Genomic DNA, 24,554 nt, shown 5'->3' with positions numbered 1-24,554 from the left:
TAAAAGCCTGATGCTTGGGTGGCTCAGTTGGTTAAGCCTCTGCTTTCTGTTCAGGTCATGATCCCGGGGTCCTGGAATCCAGTTCTATACGGAATCTTTGCCCAGCGGGGAGCCTGCTTCTCTCTCTGCCTGCTACCCGCTCCCCCGCTGTCTCTCTCTCTCTGACAAATAAATAAGATCTTAAAAAAAGTCTCAAAATGTTTTCAATTCTTTAAATGTGTGATGTGCTCAGAGGTTGGCCTTGTTCCATCCTGAAGCATTTATTTTCTCTCAGCTCTCCAAACATTACCACCTCCAGCCAGTATCTCTAGACCAGAAAAGCACAAGCAACTGCCAAGAGGAAACTCACAGATAATTTCCTCACACAGAGGCTTCTTTAAAAACATATCAAAGTGTATCATCAAAGAAGTTGAAAGTTTTGGTCTATGTCCTTCAGGTGCCACTTAGTTTCTTTCCAGCAATTAGTAAGAACTGTTTTGCGTGACTGACATGAAGCAGCCTGCACCCGAAGACTGCTCTGAGCTCATTGGGCAAGAATTCAGACATCTCAGGGGCTTGAACCCATTGGAATGTGGGATGATACTGGAAAAAAAGTTTTTTGTATCAGGGATAGCTATTGTGTTGCCTGTACACAGAGGTCCTTGTATTATGGTTTCTAGCCTGGATTTCGAAATGGATTCTGGGGTGGTTTCTAGACAGATTCTACTTTGGTGGATTTCAAACTTTGCCCATGTAACTGCTCTTAAAAACATTGGGCTTAACATACATCCACAGAACCCAAGATTTACGTTTAACCATCTGAACTGCATTCTGTTATTTCAATTCAATTCAATTCAATTCAATTCAATTCAATTCAATTCAATTCAATTCAGCTTGTTTCATTAGATAAGCTAGTCAGAAGATACCGTATTGTTTTCATCACCCACTTGTGAGTTTCAACCCACATTTGGAAAAACACTATTCTGAGAAAAAACCCCGTGAATAAGGCAATTATGTTTTTATCCTGAAAGAAGCACCATCATCCTTCCATCATGCTTTTCCATGGAAAAAGCAGCGTGACTTTAAAATAGACCAGAAAGACAGAGGAGAAATTATACTCAACAACATTCTAAAATTTATCCTGGTGTCTTCAATTATATCTTCAGGGGTGTAGACATTCTGCCACATTTAAAAAAATTTTGGTTGTAATTAAATTTTTTCCACAATCTTTACAGTTGTAATTTGCAAAGGGCAAACATTCTTACAGATTAAGACTAATTTAGTGTTTCTCAAACTGAGTTCCAAAGAGAGATTTTAGGTGGTCAATGAAAATTTTTCCATTAAAATGGGTATTACTTAAGTTTGAGAAAGACAAGTCTCATAATACAGAATTGTTGTGATGATCCATGCATGTTATGAATCTTGATCAAGGTTGGTGTGAACTTCAATAATTTTGCCAATCCATTTTGGTTGCAGAAAACTTTAAGTCATAAGTGAACATTTGTCATAATTACTTTGCATGTTTATGCTAACTTATGTTCACATAAATGATTAAATTTGTTTGTAAAGAGATATAATATCACTTCGAAAGGATAAAACTCTACTTACAAAACAGTTAAATTACTGCAGGAAATAAAAGTCAAATTTCTCAAATTATGGATATGGTTGCCTTCAAAGTCCCTGAAACATAAAAACAAAAACAATAAAGCTAAATTTTAATCATAGAAATAAATTTGTCAAGAGCTATTCGCTTTCTAATAAAATATCTTTTTTCACATACTGTTTATTTCATATAGAGTCCCACATGTAGCCACTTATAAAAGAGCTAAAATAGTACATATATGTAATGCTTCTTTTTTTGTGTTCATAGTAAAAATGTTTTGAGTCATATCTGTATCATATGTTCTTGTGAGTACATATGTTACCTTGAGAAATGTGAATCGAATGAGAAGTCAAATTAAAAAATTTGTTATGATAGGGGCACCTGGGTGGCTCAGTGGGTTAAAGTTTCTGCCTTTGGCTCAGGTCATGATCCCAGGGTCCTGGGATCAAGCCCCGAATCGGGCTCTCTGCTTGGCAGGAAGCCTGCTTCCTCCTCTCTCTCTGCCTTCCTCTCTGCCTACTTGTGATCTCTGTCAAATAAATAAATAAAATCTTTAAAAAAATTAAAAAAATTTTTTTATGATAAATGCCCACTTCTTTACCAGACATTTAGTAGTGATATGTGTTAAACACCTGTCTACAGCAACCCCTTGTGATATATTTTAAAAACTCCCATCTCCTTAAAAAACAACAACAGGGGCACCTGAGTGGCTCAGTGGGTTAATCCTCTGCCTTCGCTTCAGGTCATGATCTCAGGGTCCTGGAATCTAGCCCTGCGTTGGGCTCTCTGCTCATCAGGAAGCCCAGATCCCCTCCCCCTCCCCCTTGCCTATCTCTTTGCCTACTTGTGATCTCTGTATGATAAATAAATAAATAAAATCTTAAAAAAAAAAAGCAACAGTCAAAAACCATCTGTGTAGAGTTACCAATGGCATTTCTCTAAGTGCTGTGACCCTATTTGCTATGTCTGCAGAAGATTCTAATATTGCCACAGAAGCTTCTGCTGCCAAAACAGAATTTCACCTCTACCCCCCTTGCCTAAACACACCTTAGGAAAATTCTCAATAACCTTTTACCACCAAGAACACCACTGTTTGCTTTATTATATTGCCACACAGGCTATGCTCTCTTTGGCTTTCCAACTTCCAGTTCAGAGAGATGTACATAGACCCTGCTTACGCTCTCTTGCTGTGTGATGCTGTCACCAGCAGAAGTCTGGTCTGAGAAGTAAAACATGCCAAAAATGTATGTTTGAGTGTCTCTTCTCTATGGTGATCATGAAGGCATTCTTTTGTTGTATCTCTTTTATCTTATCGTTAGGTTTATGGTGGAGGTTTGTAGATCAGAGCGTTAGCGGAGCTTAGGGATATACTTTCAGGAGTAGGTCTTTAAATCTGTTCGGTCTACCCCAATACTTAGTTTCCTGGTAACCAATAATATGGAGCCATTCAAGAACAACTGAAACTAAAGTATACGAACTGAAGTGTGACCCAGGTATTAAAATCTGCCAGGCAAACATGGGTAACACTAAAAGAAGTACCTATATTCTGCTGGCTAGGCTGTATCTGGGATACTTCTATTTTGGGCATTGCAATAAAAATAGACTTGGACAAATCAAGACATATCGAACAATCTGGAAGACCAGGGTGTAAGGGACCTAGAAATCAAGTCAGTTGAGTAAAAGGGTGTATTCGTATAAGAAAAGTGCAAAATAAGAGAGCTGTATTTGAAGTCAGGCTGTAGAAGATATCCTAAGGTTTTTCTATGTTGTATCAGGTTGCAACATTAGATTTACTGGATGAAGGACACAAAATATTTCAAAATTTTCAGCTCAAAATCTAGTGTCCAGAGAATAGCTTATTATTGCTACAGATATGTAACAGAAGCAATACATCATAACTGAAGAATTTTTGTAGACAGGATTTCTGTACTATATGGAATATTGTATTGTCTTAAATCTTGATTCTAGATCATCCTTTGAAAGAAAAAAATCTACTATCCTATTAAATTGGAAACTAAGTACTTATAGTACTTCTTTTTTGGTCATTAGTTTTGGTCAAAGCTTCTGGTCTCTCAATATATACTATCAGTGACAGAGACCATTCTCTTCTTTCCTCTTTAATTGCTGTTACCATGAAACTACCACCAGGTGGTGATACTTCCTTAAGCCTTACAAAGTATCGTTGGGTGAGTCGATATATTTTTCTTGTTACCTATTATTATGACATCTTTTTTTATTAAGCTGACAAAAATATTTGTTTGTATTAGTGTACTAATTTGTAAAAAGCAGCAAGAGGTACCCCTTGAGGCATCATTTAGGGACTTCTGATTAAATTGTCAGGTTAGTTTAATTTTGAGTTCATTTTTAACCTTTATTTGGGAATTTGTTTTTGCCTCCTTCCTAAAATGAGAGGTTTTAGTCCTTGATACACAGGAACCCGGTTTGAGGCATAAACTTGAAAATCTGGTTCTTTGAGCTGAAGAACAATACCAATACCAATAATCTTGCCTGTTTCTTCTCAGCTTCCGCACCTACCCCTAGTGGCATTCTAAACATGCAAATCTCATTAACCTCTGCTTCCTCCCCATACTTCTGAAAGATTTCCAGCTCCTATTTCAAGGAGAAAATTGAGGGGATGAGGCAAGGAAAAGCCCCTGATCTTCTACTCAGCATCTAAACACTTACCTGTTCATACACCTGGTCTCCTAGTCTCAAGAAGAGGATAACCCTTGTCCTGTTTCAAGCTAGTTCCTCTGTCTATTTTTTTGAGTTTGACTTAAGTATGTATGTGTCCTAAAACACATGGTCAGTTTTGGTGAATGTTCTTTGGCTCTTGTTTGCTTTCAGGGTTATATTCGTTAGAATTAGGTGCAGGTACGTCTAGCACGCATCCAACCATAAGAGCATAAATACGTAACTACAGTTTGGTAGTCTTGGAGACAGCATGGTATTTTTATGAAGTTGTTTCATGTTCACTTTTTACATACCCTGTCTTCATGGTCCAGGATGATGCTAAAGCTTGAGCCATCATATCCATGTTTTCTGGTTAAGGAAACAGAGGAAGAGCCTACCTATTTCACCTCAGGGTGGTTTCCCAGAAATTCCACAGTATACTTCTTCCACCTCTTCAGTGGAGCTTGGTCATGTGGTTATATGAGGATGCAGGAAAGTCTGGGAATATTGTATTTTTGCTGGGCACACTGCTGTCCCAAATAGATCAGTTCTGTTATTGAAAAAGGACGCTGCAGTTTGATATACAAATTGGGTCATTAGTTATGCTATTTAGTTCTTCATATTTCTTTTGGTTACTATACAAATTATTTGGTGCATATGTATTTATAATGTAATATCTTTTGTGAGAAATTTCACACTATATCATTTGAATGTTCTTCTAAGTGTTGTTTATTACAAACCGGCCAGAATTTTACCTACTTAGATAAAAAAAATATGATGTCTGCTTTTTGCTTTGTTTTGTTTTGCATCTACATGGAATACTATAGACCAGCCTTTTGTTTTTTTATCTTTTTTAATCACTAAGTTATAGTTGTTTTTTTTTTTTTCTGTGTAAATAGCGCTGAATTAGGCTTTGGTTTGTGTGCCAACTTGACTATCTCTCTTTTTTTTTTTTTTTAAATAAGTTAAGCCTGCTTAACTGTACTGATATGACTAATATATCTGACTTTAGTCTGCTATTTAAAAATATTACTCTATGGTTTTTATAGGTTAAAAAACTCTCAATAAATTAAAAAAACTTTCTTTTAATCTTTAGAAAGGTTTGTATATTCTATTGGTTATCTTTATAACATACCCAATACACCATATCTTCTCTTTCTTAGAGAATAACAATACTTATTAATTTCCTGTTATAATTTATCTTATAAGCAATGATAAAATGAGTATATATTGTATTTCTTTATGCTCCTCTACTTTTCTCCCACCATATGATTTTGATGAGGTGTAAGTCTTTTATAATGTTCATCTTAAGAATATCAGATACCTACATACTGGGGGATTTGTTGGTTTTAAGTGATGACTTTTGACTCCAAGTTATTTTTCTTTCTAGTTCTATGGTTATCACTTTATTTATTTTGAAACTGTTTATTCATCTAAGATTAGTATGTCTTCTTGATGAACATACCCTCTTATCATTGTGTGATATCCTCTAAAATGCATTTTATTTTTCTATCTGGGCCCACGTCTTCCAGCACCTTGCTCCATAATGTATCTTCATCATTTTCTATAGTTTCAAATTCTTCGTATTAGCTTCTCCTGCCTATAATTATAAATCTACTTCATCTCCCATCAAAATAAGTTTAATTTGCTGTCTTGATTTTTGGTTCACCTTTGGCTATTGCCCCATCTGTTCATGTGGTTTATTTATCAATTATATTTTCAACTTTTTGAATTTCCAAATTTTTATTGTGGTGTTCACAGTTTTTATTTTTTGCTTTGAAACAATGATAGAAAAGGTTTTAATCTGCTGTCTGTCACATATCTGGCAAGCATATTATCTGGGGCTGTCACATGTCTTTTTTTTATTTTATGCATATTTTTCCAGTAAATCAGTTAAATAATTTTTTCTTTACCAACACATGAAACAGATTTTTCAGTTTATACTTTGCTAAATAAAAGTTCATGCGCAAGATAAAGGTATTGTGATTAGTTTTAGCAGAAATGAATATTTATAAAGCAAAAATTATTATTATTAGCATTAACATTGGGATAATACTGTCAGGAATGGATATGAAATGACTTGTTTGGATAGCTAAAATTTAAAGATAGTAACTTTAGTGATGAAATTGTAAATGTCCACTTCTTTACTAATAAATCTTTTTTTATATTAAATTTATTTATTTATTGTATTCTGAGAGAGAGAGAGAGAGAGAGAGAGAGAGAGTGAGTGCTGGCATGTGGGAGCAGGGGGAGCAGTAGAGGGGGAGGGAAGGGAAAAGTAGAGAGAATCTTGAGCAGACCCCACACTGAGAATGGATCCCAACCTGAGGCTTGATCTCAAAACCCCGAGATCATGATCTGAGCTGAAACCAAGAGTTGGATGCTTAACCTAGGGTGCCTGAGTGGCTCAAGTGATTAAGATTCTGACTCTTGATTTCGGTTCAGGTGGAGATCTCATGATGGTGGGATCGAGCCACATAAGGGGGTGCCAATTCAGCGGACAGTCTGCTTGGGATTCTCTCTCCCTCTCTCACTGCCCCTCCCTCCATTTGCACACATGCTCTCTCTCTGAATAAATAAATCTTAAAAAAAAAAAAAGTTGAATGTTTACCAGACTGAGCCACACAGGTGCCCCTTTAGTAATAAATCTTAATCATTTAAAGATTTATCTGAGGGGTGCCTGGGTGGCTCAGTCAGTTAAGAATCTGGCTTCGCCTCAGGTCATGATCCTGAGGTCCTGGGATCTGGCACTCTATGGGGCTCCCTGCTCTGTTTCTCCCTGTGAGCGCCCTCCCCCACAAGGCCCACCCCCTCACCATTCCATCCCTCCCACCCCACATGCTCTATCTCTTTCAAATACCTAAAAATCTTTTAAAAAATACAGTTTTATCTGAGATGTATATTAGGCTGCCTTTTTAAAAGCACAAGAAATGCTTATTAATGTATTGCATAATATCTCCTACATTTGCTTCTGGTCTCAGCACATGAATTTTTAATTGCTAATTTACTTATGTAAATATCAATCAATTTTGCTTTATTACTACGCTTGGATTACTGAGCATGTAATAGCTGTTTAATGTCTTCATTTGAAATAAAATTTAACTACAACAAAGGATATTAAACTTAAATACCCTTTTTTTGAATATTTTACCTTGTCAACAAGGGAGTGTACTATGCTGTCATACCAAAATGCCCTTTGGACTCAGTAATGATTCTGGGGATGTTTGTCTTCTTCTAAATGGTTCCAAACTAGTGTGTTTTGAGTTATTATGTCTGCTTTTTATAGCACTTCCCACTCCTGCTTTATTATCAGGTCGATTGTTGTCACTTCACACTAATGTTTTGAACTTATCTTTTCACTCTAATTTTTTAAAATTTACTTTTTATTTTTTATTTTTGTAAATATTTTACTTATTTGTTTGACAGAGATCACAAGTAGGCAGAGAGGCAGGCAGAGAGAGTGGGGAAGCAGGCTCCCTGCTGAGCAGAGAGCCTGATGCAGGGCTCAATCCCAGAACCCTAAGATCATGACCTGAGCGGAGGACAGAGAAAGAGAGAACAAGCAGGGGGAGCAGCGGGCAGAGGCAGAAGCAGGATCCCCGCTGAGGAAGGAACCCAATGTGGGACTCTACCTCAGGACTCTGGGATCAGGACCTGAGCCAAAGGCAGATGCTTAACTGAGTCACCCAGGTGTCCTTTTCCCCTCAACTTTTAATCTGGTTCTTACACTCTGCTGTGAGCTTAGAAATCAAGCAACAAAAAAAGCTTCTGAGAATTTCCTACAAAATGAAAGAGAAAGTTTTCATATAATACTGTACATGTGGTTTACTGAACTTATAAATAGTTATTTTGGTTACTTGTTTCTTCATTTTTTACCTGCATGTTAAGTAGGCAAATTTACTGGGTAATTGAGTTCTGAACAGGTAGAATGATACTTATTACCATAAGCAAAGTTACTGTGTAAACATTTCCATGAGACATATTCTATTGTGATTAGACTTCAAAAATAAATTATAAGTACCATATTCTCATTAGGCAGAATTTAGAAACGAGACTAAAGTGACTTAGTCTTTCTGTACCAAATAAATAGGCGAAAATAGATGACAGAAGGAAGGAAGAGATGTTCTACAGCTACTGTGACATCCCTTCTGTCTTTCTTCTTCCTGTCTCCAATTTTTTGTGTGTGCGTGTGAGGTGTTTTATCTAGGCAAGGGTCTAGAGGGGTTAATTCGGATAATGGGCATGTTTAATAACAAAATCATACTAAAGTAATTTGAGGAAATGTGATATGACATAAACAACATATCATTTTTAAAAACCTAATATCCAAAGTGTACTGGGCAAAACCAGGAAAGTTAGTTAACTTATTTAAAGAACGGTTCATTAACTTACAGCCAATGCAGCCTTGGCATGTGCTGGCAAAGAGGTTTGTCTGGTAAATGGGTGAGGACATTATTCATCAATGCTCTGAAAAAGAAAAGGAAGAAAAGAATTCACATTTTTCTGGTTCTTCTCTCGTCTTAAGTCAAACATGGTATTATCATTATTCTTTATAAAACCACAAAAATCTATTGCGTTAGTTGTCTTCTCTCTTTTTTTTTCTCTGTAAGTCTTGTTATATTTAAGTGATTGCTTGTTAGTAATAAAATTCGACAAATGATAGTTGTCATATGGAAGAAGCAGCAAAGTTAGTAACTGAAGGAAAACCTGTTCCCATCAAAAGTGGGTAGTGAGAAGAAATTGATTTTCAATTAATGTTATTTTTCTTTACCAAGATTAATATGGGCAGTAATGGTATACTTGAGAATATTTCAATAAAATATGGAAGGCTATATTTAGTTTTGATGGGCTGATATCCTAGAAGACAGACCTTATAAGATTATTAAAACTATAAAATAGCCATTAGAATATGATTAAGAGATGGTTTGTATTTGTAAAGGCCTTTTTGGGGCTTTAACAATTCCATATTTAATGCTGTTAAACTTAAAGCAGAATTTTTATTCATGTCTTTTCCTTCAATTGAAATATTTGCTTTAATTTTTAGTACTTACAAGAGAATAAGAGAATTTAGTCCATAAAATGTTAGTGGGGAAATTCGACTGAGGTGATTATCTTCAATTATCCTGCCAGCCAGAAGAAAAAATTGATTCATTTATATATTTAGAATATAAAAACTATTACTATAAAATGCCATGTAAATTAAACATACAGCCATTCTAGTCTGTGGAGATCTTCAAAAACACCCGGCTTCAAGAAAGTTATTCTGTTATGGCTGAGATACCTGAGAAAAGAGAAATGACCACAAGAAATGTGTTACCTTCTTTTTTCTTGATTTTTATTTTTAAGATTTTATTTTTCAGTAACGTCTACACCCAATGTGGGACTTGAACTTAAAATCCTGAGATCAAGAGTTGCATGATCTACTGACTGAGCCATCCAGGCGCCCCAAATGTGTTACTTTCTTGATATCTTATAATAAGGAAAGGAAAAACAATAGTCATCCATCTTAGATTTTCTTATATGCTATTCTTATCACACCTTTTTCCTTCTTTGGGGTCTCTAAAAGGACTTGGTCACTTAGCTTTTCATGTGCAGGTTTTAGTTCCCCTATAATCAATCAATCAATCAATCACACTCTATTCATTCACCTATGCCTTTACTAATCAAATTGTTTTGCACACCTACTCTGTGAGACTGTGCTAGGTGTATCATCCCTTTCTTTGAGGCGCTTTGAGTCTAGAGGGAAGGTAGAATACGAACAGGTTATTATAGCAATGTGGGGAAAAGAGAGAAGTGCACAAGGTATGGTCGTTCTGACATTGCGCAGACAGTGCTTAGCTTTGTTGGGGGTGGGGACTGCAGGGCACAGAGGAGTCAGGACACAGAAGCCTGTACTAAAAGGGGCACAACAGGATGGATGGAGATTTGGATGAAGATGTCATTTGCAAAGCAAAGATTGGGTAGGAGTTCATATAGGCAGAGGGGATCGCTTATGCAAAAGCAAGAAGTCTGAAGGAGAGAGTAACAAGGGAAGGGATCACCAGGTATCTCAGTGCAGCCTCCCCCTGAAGGGGCTGGGAAGAGAGACAGGAAGTGAACCTGGGAGGCAGGCGAGGGTCTGTTCTAGAAAAAAAGGACATTGCATGCCTTACCAAAGAGTTTGACCCCACTTTACCTGCCCAACTTTACTTCTAACCCTACTGCAGAGTGAACCAACTCTGTTCTGTTACGTTGCTGTTGCCCTTTCGCCATGTTTATTTCTACCTCAGTCTCTTGAGCACAGCAATGTGCTGCTCTCTCTGCTGTCAGTTCAAGTCCTGGCTTTGCTACTTATTAATAGTGTGACCTTAAGGAAGCAGTTAACTTCTGAAAGCCTCAGTTTTCCCAACTCTAACATGGAGGTAATATTAGTATCTACTTTATTAGGTTGTGGTAATGTTTGAGGCAACACATGTCATAAACACTCAGCACATATTGTTTATGACAACAGCACCTCTGTTCATGCTTACCATTCTGATTTCTCTTCTTTTTCCTTTCTGCCTACGATTCATATGCAAGTTTTAGTAGAAATTTTACTTCCAACAGATACTTGGACCACATGGATTTCTCTCTTTTCTGACAATTTTTAGAGTTGACATGTTATAAAATTCCTCCTGCTGGTAGTCTCCCCTGTCCCTCCCAGGTTTGACTTTTAGGGATAACAAGATATGATGCCCTGTATTATAGTGTGTAGTGTCTTGTGGTTTGCCTCCCTCTCTGTTTTTATCTTATTTTATTTTTCCCTCCCTTTTCCTCTGTTCATCTGTTTTATTTTGTAAATTCCATGTATGAGTGAAATCATATGGTTCTTTTCTTTCTCTGACTGACTTATTTCCCTCAGCATAATACTCTCTAGTTTCATCCATGTCATTGCAAATGGCAAGATTTCATTCTTTCTGATGGTTCAGTAATAACCCATTTTGTGTGTGTGTGTGTGTGTGTGTGTGTGTGTGTGTGTGTATTAACATTTTCTTTATCCACGCATCCTTTGATAGACATTTGGGCTCTTTCCATATTTTGACTATTGTGAATAGTAATGCTATAAGCATTGGGGTGCATGTGCCTCAGGGGTCTCCTTTAAAAGCCAATAGCAATCCCCTAGATACAAGGCATTTGACTCCTCCCACATCTTATACTCATCTGTTTAGCCCAGTCCTGTCTGTTTTCCCGAGTCATCCCTCACTATTCTAGATCCCAAATGGTAACTCATTTCAGTGAATCTTTTTTTTTTTAAGATTTTCTTTTATTTATTTATTTTAGAGAGAAAGAGAGAGAGCAAGTGCACGCACAATCAGGAGGAGGGGCATAGAGAAAGGGAGAGAATCTCGAGCAGACTCTGCTCTGAGTGCAGAGCCTGATGATGCCAGGATCAATCCCATGACTTGAGATCATGACCTTTGTCAAAACAACATCTGAAGAATCAGATGCTTAACTGACTGAGCTGCCCAGACACCCCTTTCAGTGAATTTAGTAGCATTTTGGTCTGAACAACACAGGTTTAGGATTTAATTAAGTAACCTCTTTTATAATTTTCTAATTATTTTGCATATAACTGATTTATCACAAAACTGGTTTTGTTTCCCCACCCTAGATTATAAGCTTCCAGAGGGCAAGAGGCATGCCTCTCTCTAGCAGTAGCATAGCCCTTTGCCTGAAACTTTAGGGTGTAAGCTGCTGGAAGGAAGCCTGTCTGACTTATCTTCCTATGCCACCTCCCCATGGTGTCTAGCTGAGAAATTTACACACTGCAATGGCTAATGAATATTTATGGATGAATGAAAAGCAGGAATCTAATGATTATCGAAGATAATCTAGAAGTGTGTGACATCTTTAATATCCAAACAATATTCTAGTGCTATGAATAACTATGGAGGGAGATGGCGGACCCTTTAAAATTTGTGATACTATTCTTCACATCTGTGGAACTCTAAACCAAGCCTGGACTATTGTTCACATCCATTGAACATTAAACCAAGCAGATGTGGTTTACTAAGTTTTAAACAGATTCATGGGGTATTAGAGAGAAAGATAGTCGGGAGTCTAATGGGAATGAATCCAGTATTGACTTTGGGTGATTTGCCAAGAGATTAAAGATCAGGGACAGGATAGAAGGTAAGAGGATTTGTCATAAGTGGTTACTTTTAAGACTTTGAGTCTCCATGGCCCTTCTTTCATTTTACTAGTAAAATCATTAGGCAGTCTTTCCTCAATCCCAAACCCTCATGCCACAAACTAGGAATCTGGCTGGAATGAGTTTCTTGGATAAGGATTTTAAAAGGTAGTGTAAGATAGAAAGCAAGAGGGGCAGAAATGGAAATATAGGAAGTTGTTTCATTTGAAACCCAAAAGCAAGAGAAGCCGTAAGAGAATCTTAATCTCAGAAAACAAACTGAGGGGTGCTGGAGGGGAGGGGAGGTAGGAGGGCTGGGGTGGCTGGCTGATGAACACTGGGGAGGTTATGTGCTATGGTGAGGGCTGTGAATTGTGTAAGACTGATGAATCACAGACCTGTACCCGGAAACAAATAATACATTATATGTTAATAAAAAAAGAATTAAAATAAAAAAAATACAGGAAGTTGTTGATTTAAGCGATTTTTGGTTATATTTCCATGCTATTAATTCTTACAGGAGGTTAGGTTCAGCTGCTTAGTAAAACTCAACGAAATGAACTTTGAGAAAGCCATTTTTAAAAAAATTTCTTTTTGTTTTTAAGATTTTATTTATTTATTTGAGAGAGAATGAGTGAGAGAGAGCATGAGAGAGGAGAAGGTCAGAGGGAGAAGCAGACTCCCCAAGGAGCTGGGAACCCGATGCGGGACTAGATCCTGGAAGTTCGTGATCATGACCTGAGCCGAAGGCAGTTGCTTAACCAACTGATCCACCCAGGTGCCCAGAAAGCCAATTTTAAAAAGCTTTGCTTTTAACTATAATGAAATATCATTTCATACCCATTAAGATGACTGTTAAAAAAAAAAAAATCCCCAAGCAACAAACTCCCAGACAATAAGAAGTATGGATGAAGATGTGAAGAAATAAGGACTACTGGAGTCAGGACTCAAGCATGGGCCTGTCTGAGCTGGAAACCCCCAGGGACAAGGCTGCGCCCACCCTTCCCTTGCTGTGGGCAGGAGGGCTGCTGCGCAATGGGCAAACTGCAGGACTGGTGAACTGATTGCGCAGGTACTTACAGTTTAGTAAGACTGTAGAGTCCTCGGAATGCATAGATGGGTATGGATCTAATCTTGTTGTTTTGCAGACACCTGTGAAGATAATTATAAAAAAAATGACACAGTTTCAGTTTTGCAAGACGTAAAGAGCTCTTTGGGTGGGTGGTGGTTCTCCTAGCACAACAGGAATGGACTTAATGGATCACCGAATACACCCTTGTAATTGGTTAAGATGGTGCATTTTATGTACTACTTGTTTTACCATAATAAACATTTTTAAAAAACTAATTGATTAATTAATTAATTTTCAGCATAACAGTATTCATTGCATAATAAACTTTAACAATTTATTTTAATTATTTTTTTATTTTTTATGAATTTATTTTTTAAAAGATCTTATTTATTTATTTGACACAGAGAGAGCAGAAGCAGAGGGAGCAGCAGGCAGAGGGAGAAACAGACTCCCCGCTGAGCAGGGAGCCTCACACCAGACTAGATCCCAGGACCCAGGTATCACAACCAAAGGGAAGGCAGCCACTTAACTGACTGAGCCACCCAGTTACCCCTAAGCCTCTTTTTTTAATTAAAAAAAGGTAGACCTAACGATAATTGAGTGAAACTAGATATCATCTCATTTTGTTTTGCTGTTAACTTCATGTATGATTAGGCAAATTTTACTTAGAAATTCTAGTTATAAAGATGAATATGTAAGAGTTAAAAATATAATATTTGAATCTTCCTTAAGGAAAACTTTAAGGCATAGTAAGGCACTCAGTACTCCAACAGGACCAGAAATCAGACTTTTTAACATTTCCTGCTATAATAGAAAGATTGGCATTTAGCATAACGCTGGCAAAAGTACAAGTATGTGACATCTTTAAGGTCCTGGATCATATTCCATGTTAATCACAAATCTGCCCAGCAAGTTAGCTTTAATTTTATTAATTTGACCCTCCAAGCCTTGCTCCAAAAGTGTTTGATGAAGCTTAGAAGGAGTATTTATGGCAAAAGAAAAAAAAAAAGAAGTAAAAAGACCCAGGACTAGAAGAATATAAATTAGACCTGCAGGTCAAGACAAGAATGCAATCTTAAATAGTTAACTAGTCGTCCAGGATGATTGGCCTCAGGTTAACTGGAGGTCAAAGGAAACAGATACCAGAACCCAAGCAATTGCATCAAATGCACCCTTGCAAAGCTTTGTCCCTCTGCATGTACTGGCCCCAGGTTTTAGGAAACGACAAATAAGGGCTTTAAGCCTGACTTCTTGTACTGAATACAGGTCACCATTGTCCTTTAGGGAGTTCTGAAGTTTATATATATATTTTTATAAATACAAGGAGAAATAAGGTAGAAACCAATATGCACACATTTTTAAAGAGATTTATTTGTTTATTTTAGAGAGAAAGACAGACAGAGAGCACAGAGAGAATCTTTAGCAGACTCCCAGCTGAGTGCAGAGCCCAGCTTGGGCTTGAGCTCACAACCTTGAGATCGTGACTTGAACCAAAATCAAGAGTCGGACACAGGGCACCTGAGTGGCTCCATCAGTTAAGTGTCTGCTCTGCCTTCAACTCAGGTCTAGATCCTGGAGTCCCAGAATCAAACCCTGCATCAAGCTCCTTGCTCAGCGGGGAGTCTGCTTCTCCCTCGGACCCTTCCCCTTCTCATGTCCTCTCTCTCAAATAAATAAATAAAATCTTAAAAAAAAAAAAAAAGAGTCAGACACTTAACCAGGCACTCTCAGTATGAACAAATTCTTAGTTAATTAGAAATTTTGATTCAAGGGGATTCCCTATTTCTCCAACATGTAAGAAAACCTAAATTTGATTTTAAAAATGTTATTAAATTTACTATGCACTTAACAATTTCACGGAATGTACTGACTGTGATTTCGATTACAAAATAGGGAATGCTAATACACAGAGAAGCTTACGCATGTATTTATTTGTTTCTAAGTATTTTCATGATTAATGATTAATAGACTGTATTGCATGAAGGTTGAGCAAAGCTATATCTCTAATAATCAAGTAGAATTTTTTTTTGTAATTAAGCTATTTTGATCTATTAGTTAAAACAAATTGGCTCTTCAAGAAGTAATTTGGGACACCTGCTTGGCTCAGTAAGTAGAGCACATGACTCTTGATCTTGGGGTGGTGGGTGTGAGCCCCATGTTGTGTAGAGATTACTTAAAAATAAAATCTTAAAAAAATTAGTTCAATGTTTATTATGTAAAAATGATAAACTACTGTGTTGTATAAACCTGAATTTTGATGTTTAAAATTGGAGTACTAACTCCTTTTAAACATGTGGACATAAGGTGGTGCTACAGATCAGAAAAATTCTTCAGCCTCCAAAAATCAGAAAATAGAATACAGAAGCATTCTCTTGAAATATTTACATAAGGCCTAATTTTGAAAAGCACTTCTCTCGATTGTTAACCATCCAGTAGTTTTGAATGTCATTTTTAGTGAGATTTTTATTTTTAAATATGAAACATACTTTTTTTGCAGATTATCTGGGTTTTGAGTACATTTCATCGAATAGATTAATTTTTATTCTGATTTTGTTCTATTTCTGTTATCTTAAAGAAGAACGTACAGATACATATACAACTATGTATGAGGTTTCTTCAGTGTAAGACCAGAACTAAAACAGACATAGGTATGAGAATGAATTTAGGAATTCTCAGATGTTTTCTAGAGATCATGATTCAGGCTGAGGATATTTAAACCGAACAGTTCAAGTATGATATCATATCATGTATGATAGTCACAGAGTTGGACTGAATCACAGGTAAGCACAAACTGCACCATTATGGATTTGGGGAGTATACATGAAAATGCTGAACTGATGGGAATCTAGCATGTCAGACACTACATGAATCGAAAATAAAAAACTGCATGGCAGATATGAAAATGGAATTAAGTCCCCAAAACAACATGCTCTGGGGTTTCCAACCACCACGACTTGCTCTCTTAGGTGGAGAACGAATTTGCAAACATATGGAAGAAAATTCTTCACAGGCTAGTGTGTGCCAGAAGAACTCATATCTCGCATGCTCCTGTTTCTTTGAGAATAAATGTGATTTTTCTAGAATGACTTCTAGAACTCCTCAAAAAAAAAGTTACCTGGTAGTCTTTAGCTAACAGCTAAATAATTTTCCAAGGACAGATTGGACTTAAGCGGTGATATAGTGTTGTTAGGTGCAGAGGTGGGAAAAGACAGGCCAAAATGGCGTGTTAATTTTAACACGGGAATTAAATTTTTTCTTACAGTTTTTGAAGATTATGGTACTTCTTGAAGCCATCAGGAGGAAGCTTTCGTATTAAGTTCCACTGAAGTGACCTGAAATAAATGTAAATTGTGGTTCTTAAAGTGTTTCTTTCTTTACTTTTAAACTACAACAGTTTACAGAACAGTATAAATAATTACAAGCTTGATTTAGTGTAGTACCAACTTTCAAGAAACATTTTATTTCATGGTGTTACTCTCATATCCATAGTACTATTTGAACCAAGACTAACTGTTAGTTTTGTATTACTAAAGATATTTGTCTTAAATTTAGGCTAACATTGTAATTCTAACAAAACACAAAATAATGTAACTGGGAAAATAATTATCAGTTCATTTTCCTTTTTTCTTTTTATTTAACAGACACTAGAAACCATCTTGGTTTTGAAGTGACAATAAAAATACTGTTTTCTGTGTAAAGAACATATAAGAGCTTAAGTAATTTTATATTCTTCAGTATTTCATTGCTCACATTCCACTACTTTTACTTCCTTTTAAAATTAATTACGAAGGCAACTGTCAATTGGTCAGTACAACTGAACCCTCTTTATTCAATAAATGATTTCATTTCAATTTCTAGGAAATTTTATAGAAAGATTTCCCCTTGAATCACAATTTGATACGTAGTTTGGCACAAACTAGGTGCACATAATTGTGGTTGTACTGGAAAGGACCTAAACCTTTAATGTCTTAAAGAAAAACAGTGTAAGGCAGTAGGAACAAACTTAAAGAAGCAAAAAACCAAACCAAATGGACAAACACCCAAATTGTTGCTGCTAGAGTCCCTTGCAAGAACCATACACAATATTTACTTGTCAATCTCTTTAACTGTGAAAACATTGATTTCTACTAGATGACCTATAATAATATGATGCTTACTGTCTTTATATAATATGATGGAGCAGATGTTTCTTATTACATTGTCTCTAGGTTGACCACTGTGGGATAAACACTTGGAGATGCTTGACGGGCAAAAAGGACTCGGTTACAACAGCATCATACAGTAGGCACTACCAATGTTATTTGTTATATTGGTTTGGACCAGTGTTGCTTAAATTTGATAGTGAAGACTTCTTAAAGCAAAATAATTTCTCAGACTCCCTCAGAACACATCTTTGGGATCTGAGAAATATTATTCTAGAATCTAGGAGACCATGTATTATCGATGGGGATGTTATTGCTCTGAGGTGTGAAAACCGGTTTTTAAAATCTTATTTTACCTTTTTAAATGGATGAAGAACAGGTATACATACAGATATAGACGAGTATATGTATAATATTAAAATTTCACAGGAGGGGACAAATAGAAAAAAATGTCTAAAAAAGCTTGGAGGGTAGTAATGAAAAGAAAAAGGAAAACTTAAGTTCTAGACTGTACATAACAGTCATTAGTGGTTTTTTAATGAATGAATGCCAAAGGCTGATTAACTATGAACTCTCTCTTGAAATCATTTGTAGCTGCCGGGCTATCTCTAAATGTTCTTTCATTTCTTATGTTAGCTAAATGAGAATTCCTGTCCTCCTAATCCTTCTCACTTGGCTTGGATCTTCAATTCTGCTTTACATCTTGTCGTACATGTTTCTGTTGTTTAAAAACAAATGGTTGAATATTTGAGTTTGATTTAAATCTATTGATAAAAGCTTAGTGTGTTTTCAAAAATGTGTTCATTCATTCAGGCATTCATTCATTTTCTCAATGTATGTTGAATGCCTTCCATTTGTACTTTGGGAAAAAAGGATAATGTCACTGCTCTTAAGAAGCTTATACTCTATTAGGGTGACAAAGAACCTCTATAAATAGAGGGCTTCTTTGGATGATAACTTCAGTTTTATAGCCTAGGGCTAAAAAGGCTATCATCTTGTTTTATTTTTTATTTATTTTCATATGACTTCATTTCAGAAACAGTGTTCAGGGTTTATGGTATCTGTTAGGAAGTTTGGAGGAAATATAGAAAAACTCCATTGAGCTTCTGGCACTTCCCTTTTTCAGTAGAGAAGATTAAGACTCCAATCACTATAGCACAAGGAAGGATGATGTGCTTCAAAGAGACACGAGTGGGGTTCTATGAAAGAATCCAGGAAGACGAGGCGAATTGCACGTGAGTGGAAAGGTTACACTGGAGGGAAGGTAGGCTCATTTAAGGATTCCTAAATTATGTTTCTTAGAAAGTTGGCTTTTATTGATAGTGCCTAGGATTTATAGGTGACTTCTTTCTAAATGATGTCAAATATTTTAACAAATAGCATTCTCCATATTTTCATAATACCCTGTTGAAATGGAAGTGTTATTCTTACTGAATAGGACAAGCCAAAAAAACTTTTTAATATGATAAATTTTTGTGTTTTAAAATGTAATATTCCAAGTCTGACTCTTTACAAAGTGGTGTGTGTGTGTGCAAAAGAGAGAAACTACCTAGTTTAATTATTATTGCCAAAGTTAGCTATAGTTCTTACAATTAGATTGTGTAGTTTAGTGATTAAATTCCAGGATCTTTCAGTCAGCACTCACACAGTCAAAACTTAATGTTTAGGAAGCCCGAACAAGACATAAATCATCATATTTATCTGTCTCTTTTGTTCAATTGCATTTATGTGAAAGGTCTTAAAAATTCCCACTTCAATAAATATTCCTGGGATTATTGGTTTCTTTGATACTTATATATGATTATATATGATTTAGTCTATTTCCAGCATTTCCCTATGAGAGTTCCAATTCAAAATACGGAATGAGCTCTGTAATAAAATTTGATATTTACTTTTTTAATGTTTTTGCTGTAAAGCCTACAGTTCCTTTCTCTGTGGAATCGAACGAAGACTGGGGCGAGTTGTGATGCTGAGCTGGAGTTAACGTTTACTGCAGAGTAAAGTAGAAATGGACAGCTTCAATCAAGCTGCTCAAACCAAAGCACACGAAATTGCTATTTTTTAACAAAAAATAAAGTGTTACAGACATAGACGCCTGAGCTTTGTTTCTACATCTCCAAATGCCTGTTGAGAATTTTTATTGACTGATCTGTTAACCCAAAGTTGGAAAAGGCATCAAAGATTGGAGTCCTAATCTTTCCCACTTTCTGTCACCAAGTCCCCATCCCCCCAGCACGCTATTACTCGGGAAAGCCTGAAATCATCTTGGGCATTTGCGTCTCCCTTGCTTTCCTGTAGCCCATCGTCATGAGGAGCTATCCCATGCCAGTTTTCTTCTCTATACCAAGGACTGAAAGCTGATGGCCCACAGCACTGCACACACCTCTTTAAGAATGTATTTATGAATGTTCTGAGCCAGTACATTTTAATGCCTTTGGGTATTTAAAGACATGTGCTCTCTGGTTAGTCATTTCCTATCTTCTTCCATTCCTCCAGATCTCTCCCTCTCTTCCTTTCTTATGCAAAGGTTAGTTAATTTGTGGAAGAACAGATTCAGTTCTTACTTGTAGGAAGGGGAAAAATGAGACTGGCAGCCTCAGGGTATTCTTTGACTGACTTTCTGGTAATATGATATGAACAGTGGGGGCGATAAATGTTTCTCTTTGAAAATAGAATGAAATCATCTCAATTTTTACACCAAGCAGGGCCAGTCATGATTTAAATCATGGAAACTCTTCACAGAACCTCAGATTATTATTTTATTCTAGTAAAATATTATTATTGTTTTCTATTAAGACTAATTAGTATGAAAAAGAGCTATGGTGACTTGAGGATAGACTAGAATGCCAGCCTTAGTTCAGGCGGGACTGTCAGCTCCTTTGGGGAAAACAAGTCTTTGTGGTTTAACCTGTTTGATGCTTTTAGCTCATTACCAATTTGGATAAATTCTGCAGGTCACCATTGATTGAGTAAACCCTCCCAGATTTTGTTAATTTAATGGCATCCTGGCTGACAGAAACTGAGCTCTAGCTCTCTCTGCTTCTTATACGTCAAGCATATGAGTTGCCATGTTATGTGGTTTGCGTTGGCAAAGGCAGGACTTGCCCATATTTGTAAACTTAAGAATTACTCCTATACTGTCTTCATGTACTCAAAAGTCAGAGCCATATGGCACTAAAACATCTGGATGAAACAAAAAACTCAGCAAAAACATCAGATTAAAATATCTTCCCTCCACTGATTTCTTTTGAAAAGTTTCAGCCAAATGTGTGTGACTGTGTTGCTAAAGTTTGCTGAATTCAAATTAGTACTGGATCAACAAACCACTTATTATGAGGATAAGTTTCTTTTACATACAGAAGTTTGAGTTATTTGGGCGGGCGGGGGGGAGACATCAACATCTCTGAGCCAAATGTGATTCAGAAGAGTTAGATTTTAAATGTGAAGTAAGTTCTGGGAATATTTTATCCCATTTATTTCACTTGTCTTCTTTTTTTATTTAGCGATAAGAGTGTTTCCAACAAAGTCTAAAAGAGCTCTTTCAATAAATGTCAGTTCTTGTAATAAGACAGCTCTATATAATAGTTTAACTGGCAGCCTTTTTTTTTTTAGTAGCACACAAATGACGACATCTTTTGTTTAGAGAAAATATGATAATACTAAATATTAAATGGGATTATTATGAGGGTTTACATAAGTTAATATATCTAAATACGCCATAGGATTATTATGAGGGACTAAATAAATTAATATGTAGAATAAGTTAAAGTGGAACCTAGCATTTAATAACTGTAAAATAAATAGCAGCAATCATTATAATTGACCGAGAACAATGACATCATCTTTGAATAAAAATGCATTACTAATGACAAGGCCTTAATTATGATACAGTTTTACAGGTGCTATTCTGGCTGTCAGGATGAAGCCATTCTTTTCTACTTACATTACAGTCACATTTGAAGAAACTGATGGAACAGCTCGTAAATTGGTCTCATCACAGTCAACCTCTAAACCTCGGCAAAGACATTGCATGGGCACAGAACCGACCACTGAATAAGAAGGAAGTTGTAAGGAATGGGGATAGTGAGGGACCAGGAAGAGGAGGGTAATGAAAAGAAAGAAATGAAAAGCTATGAGAAAATTATTTAGTACAAAAGTATGTTTTACCCAAGCAATATGGGCAATGCTTTAAATTAAGGTAACAAAGTTTGCTTTTAATTTAATGTTAAAATGATGCTACAACATTAAGATAAAACAGACACATTTACCAGCCCATGCATTTCTGTAAATAGCAGACTACTCTTTTCCATTTGTTGCAAAATGACTGATGTCATCTGCTTTTACTCACCTAAGGTGAGTGGTTATGTTCAGAGGTGATATGATAGCGGATGATGGGCTTTAATGTCCATATTAAAGCTGCTATTTAAGACTAAAGTATTAATAGCATAATCAAACTCTTAAGGGAAGACTAAGTTATTTTTAACTAGTGAGAAAGAGAACTAAACATGAACCATGGTGTTGGTAGAATTCTTTTTTTGTTTTTTCCTGGAAAATTCAGGAGTTCTTTAAAGAATTTTTTTTTTTTTTATGATCTTCTTTTGGCTTATGTAGGGATATAAGGATGTCTAAAAAGTCATTTATGGGAGTGAACTTTTTTTATGCATAGCCAACCATTCTATTCTCACTGCTAATGTTGGGGAGAGGGACAATTGGACGTTGGCCTTTGGCCATCTTGTGGGGCTGCAGTCATAGTCTTAAAGATGTGATCCCATAGTTCTAAAGTCTACTAGAGACTTGCATGTGTGATGTGTTCATATAGCTCAATAGTAGAATAAGATTGTTATTCCATATAATAGAGTGTGATTCCTGCTGCTGTGGGGGAATGGTTGATGAACAAGAGTTATGAAAAGTGCTTTCCCTCTACATTTACTTTGAAACCCTGACCTGAATAGCAGAGGTTACCGACTCATGTCTACAGGGCACTGACAAAACAGGTGTTGGCCTTATCCAGATGTCCCAGTGGACCTGCTTCTCCTGTTGCCATATTAGGATAGGAACATGTATAGCCAAGTCAACCAACTTTCTCAAAGAAGCCAGAAATACAATGTTGTGTTGATGATTACCTATTTGAAAAATGAGAATTGCCAACTCAAAATATTTTAAACCATCACGGAACAAGAAACAAAACTTTCTATGAGAATTTTCTGCTGGTAGGCTTCTAGTATATGATTTTTACAGTCAAGCTTCCACAGAGCAGAAAAGTGTCTTATGACAAAGAAGAGATTTCTATGACAAAGCTGGTGGATGACTAGTAATGTGCACAGTTGAGTAGTAAATGGGACTTTGACCTAGTAAATATCTCTTTGCTCAGCTATGGGGTGACAGGTGTTCTTCCTCTCCTCCCAAATAACTCTCCTGACTATTTTTCAGGGTTATAAGAGATCAAAATCATAACTTAGGATTTGTGTTTTTTTGTAAACAGAGTCTCCGCCAAGAACTTTTAAACAGTTTTATGGTTGTAAGTAACCATTTTGGCTATGGATCTCTGAAGCTGAAAACGGATTCTGTCTCCAGTTATAAGCCACGTCTAACTTGAGTGTTGTGGGGAAGGAAGGGTGTGGATTGGGAGAGAGGATGAAGGGTTTGAGCGTGAGACTAGGAAGGGTAAAAATGGAGGTGGTGAAATTAACGCTACTTCCAATGTATTTTTTCTGTTTATATTGACGGAGTTAAGATAATTCATATATGTTGATTAACAAGGGTTACCTGTAATAAGGAAAAATGAAAAAATAACACCTAAATATCCAACATCAAAAGAATGATTAAGCACATTATTTCACTTAAAAATATATTATATAGTATTTTCAAAAACAGCTTGTAACAGCATGGATACCTGATTATGTTAAAATGCTAAGTGAAAATATGATAAAAATGCTTTGTACAGGAAATTTCAACAATGTTAAAATAAAAAAGATTAATAATGCACCAACAAGTTAATGCCGGTAGCCTCTGAGTGATGAAATTATGGTTGAGTAAACAAACAATTCTAAATCTTTGTCCTTTCCATATCCCTCAAGTTTAAACTTTAATAATACATTGGTTAATGATAGATATATTTTCCAAGATATTGTTCTTGAGAGGTGACTTTATAAAAGCCAATTCCTCACACTCTTACACCCAGCCAAAAATTATTATAAGCCATTCTCAGTTTAATTTCCAATAAATCCTTCTAATAATCATTTACATAAGGTAGTACAAAAGGAACTTAAAGTTTCACCCCCAAATTTACACTACTCTTTCCATTCTGTTCCATACTGCTTTTATGCTTGCAAAAGACATTTAGTTATTTATTACCACCGCATTCTGAACTATCTTTATAAGAACTCTAATTGAAGATTATATATTTGTTTTTTACTAAAAACTGATAAAAAAATTTTTTTTTTTTTGGTATATCATTTACTGTGTAGCTCCATTCTTCCTATGTAGTTATACTTAAGGACACACTTCTCCCAGAGTTCAGAATTAGGCAAAAAGTTATCTCTCTTGCTGACTTGATCTGTTTTTTCCCTCATTTGTTTGTCTTTGCTTTACAAGCTGGACTATAAAAGTTATGTAACCCATTATCGTCCTTCTTTAGCCTGATGACTACAAAATTCAGAACTAAGCCTTGGAAACAGATACTGAACTTTTCTCAGTGAGGATTTCCTTATATAATTTTTCTTCCCATTTCTTTCCCATTCACTGTTGAATTTTTGTCTTATATGGTATATTAATGAATTAAGTCTGTTAGCAGCCATATTTTTATTGTAAACTGCATAAAATCCATTTAGGAATAAGGAGATACAGAAAGATTCAATTAAAATTTAAGAAATGAAAATTTCTTAATTTTTAAATTTAAGATATGAAAAGAAAAGGCAATACAACAAAACAAGAAAA

The 24,554-nt window shown here is 36.0% G+C and overlaps 1 protein-coding gene and 1 long non-coding RNA gene across 7 annotated transcripts in view; one reads left to right on the top strand and one right to left on the bottom strand.

Annotated features, from left to right (window-relative positions):
• Positions 1-24,554, bottom strand: part of RXFP1 (relaxin family peptide receptor 1) — a 100,792-nt gene that overhangs the window by 17,566 nt on the left and 58,672 nt on the right. For 2 of the 4 annotated variants that reach the window (XM_082727789.1, XM_082727790.1), the window contains exons 4-10: positions 21,562-21,667; positions 16,737-16,808; positions 13,485-13,556; positions 9,465-9,536; positions 9,307-9,378; positions 8,648-8,722; positions 1,588-1,659 (exon numbers count right to left, since the gene is read on the bottom strand). In XM_082727789.1, the coding sequence (XP_082583915.1) occupies positions 1,588-1,659; positions 8,648-8,722; positions 9,307-9,378; positions 9,465-9,536; positions 13,485-13,556; positions 16,737-16,808; positions 21,562-21,667 (541 nt within the window). The remainder of the gene's footprint in view (positions 1-1,587; positions 1,660-8,647; positions 8,723-9,306; positions 9,379-9,464; positions 9,537-13,484; positions 13,557-16,736; positions 16,809-21,561; positions 21,668-24,554) is intronic. The other 2 variants (XM_082727791.1, XM_082727792.1) reach the window with 2 other exon arrangements.
• Positions 15,185-19,697, top strand: LOC309863245. Of its 3 annotated transcripts, none has more exons than XR_014310941.1 (6): positions 15,185-15,270; positions 16,164-16,256; positions 16,739-16,819; positions 17,685-17,761; positions 18,748-18,853; positions 19,535-19,697. It is a non-coding gene; the product is annotated as an uncharacterized lncRNA (long non-coding RNA). The 3 variants fall into 3 exon arrangements; XR_014310942.1 differs by having other exon boundaries at positions 18,748-18,882; XR_014310943.1 differs by lacking the exon at positions 15,185-15,270 and adding an exon at positions 15,473-15,582 and having other exon boundaries at positions 18,748-18,882.

Source organism: Mustela nivalis, assembly GCF_964662115.1.
Source record: "Mustela nivalis genome assembly, chromosome: 4".
Lineage (NCBI taxonomy): Eukaryota > Metazoa > Chordata > Mammalia > Carnivora > Mustelidae > Mustela > Mustela nivalis.
Note: the sequence above shows the minus strand (reverse complement) of the source record. Positions and strands in the feature narration are given on the sequence as shown.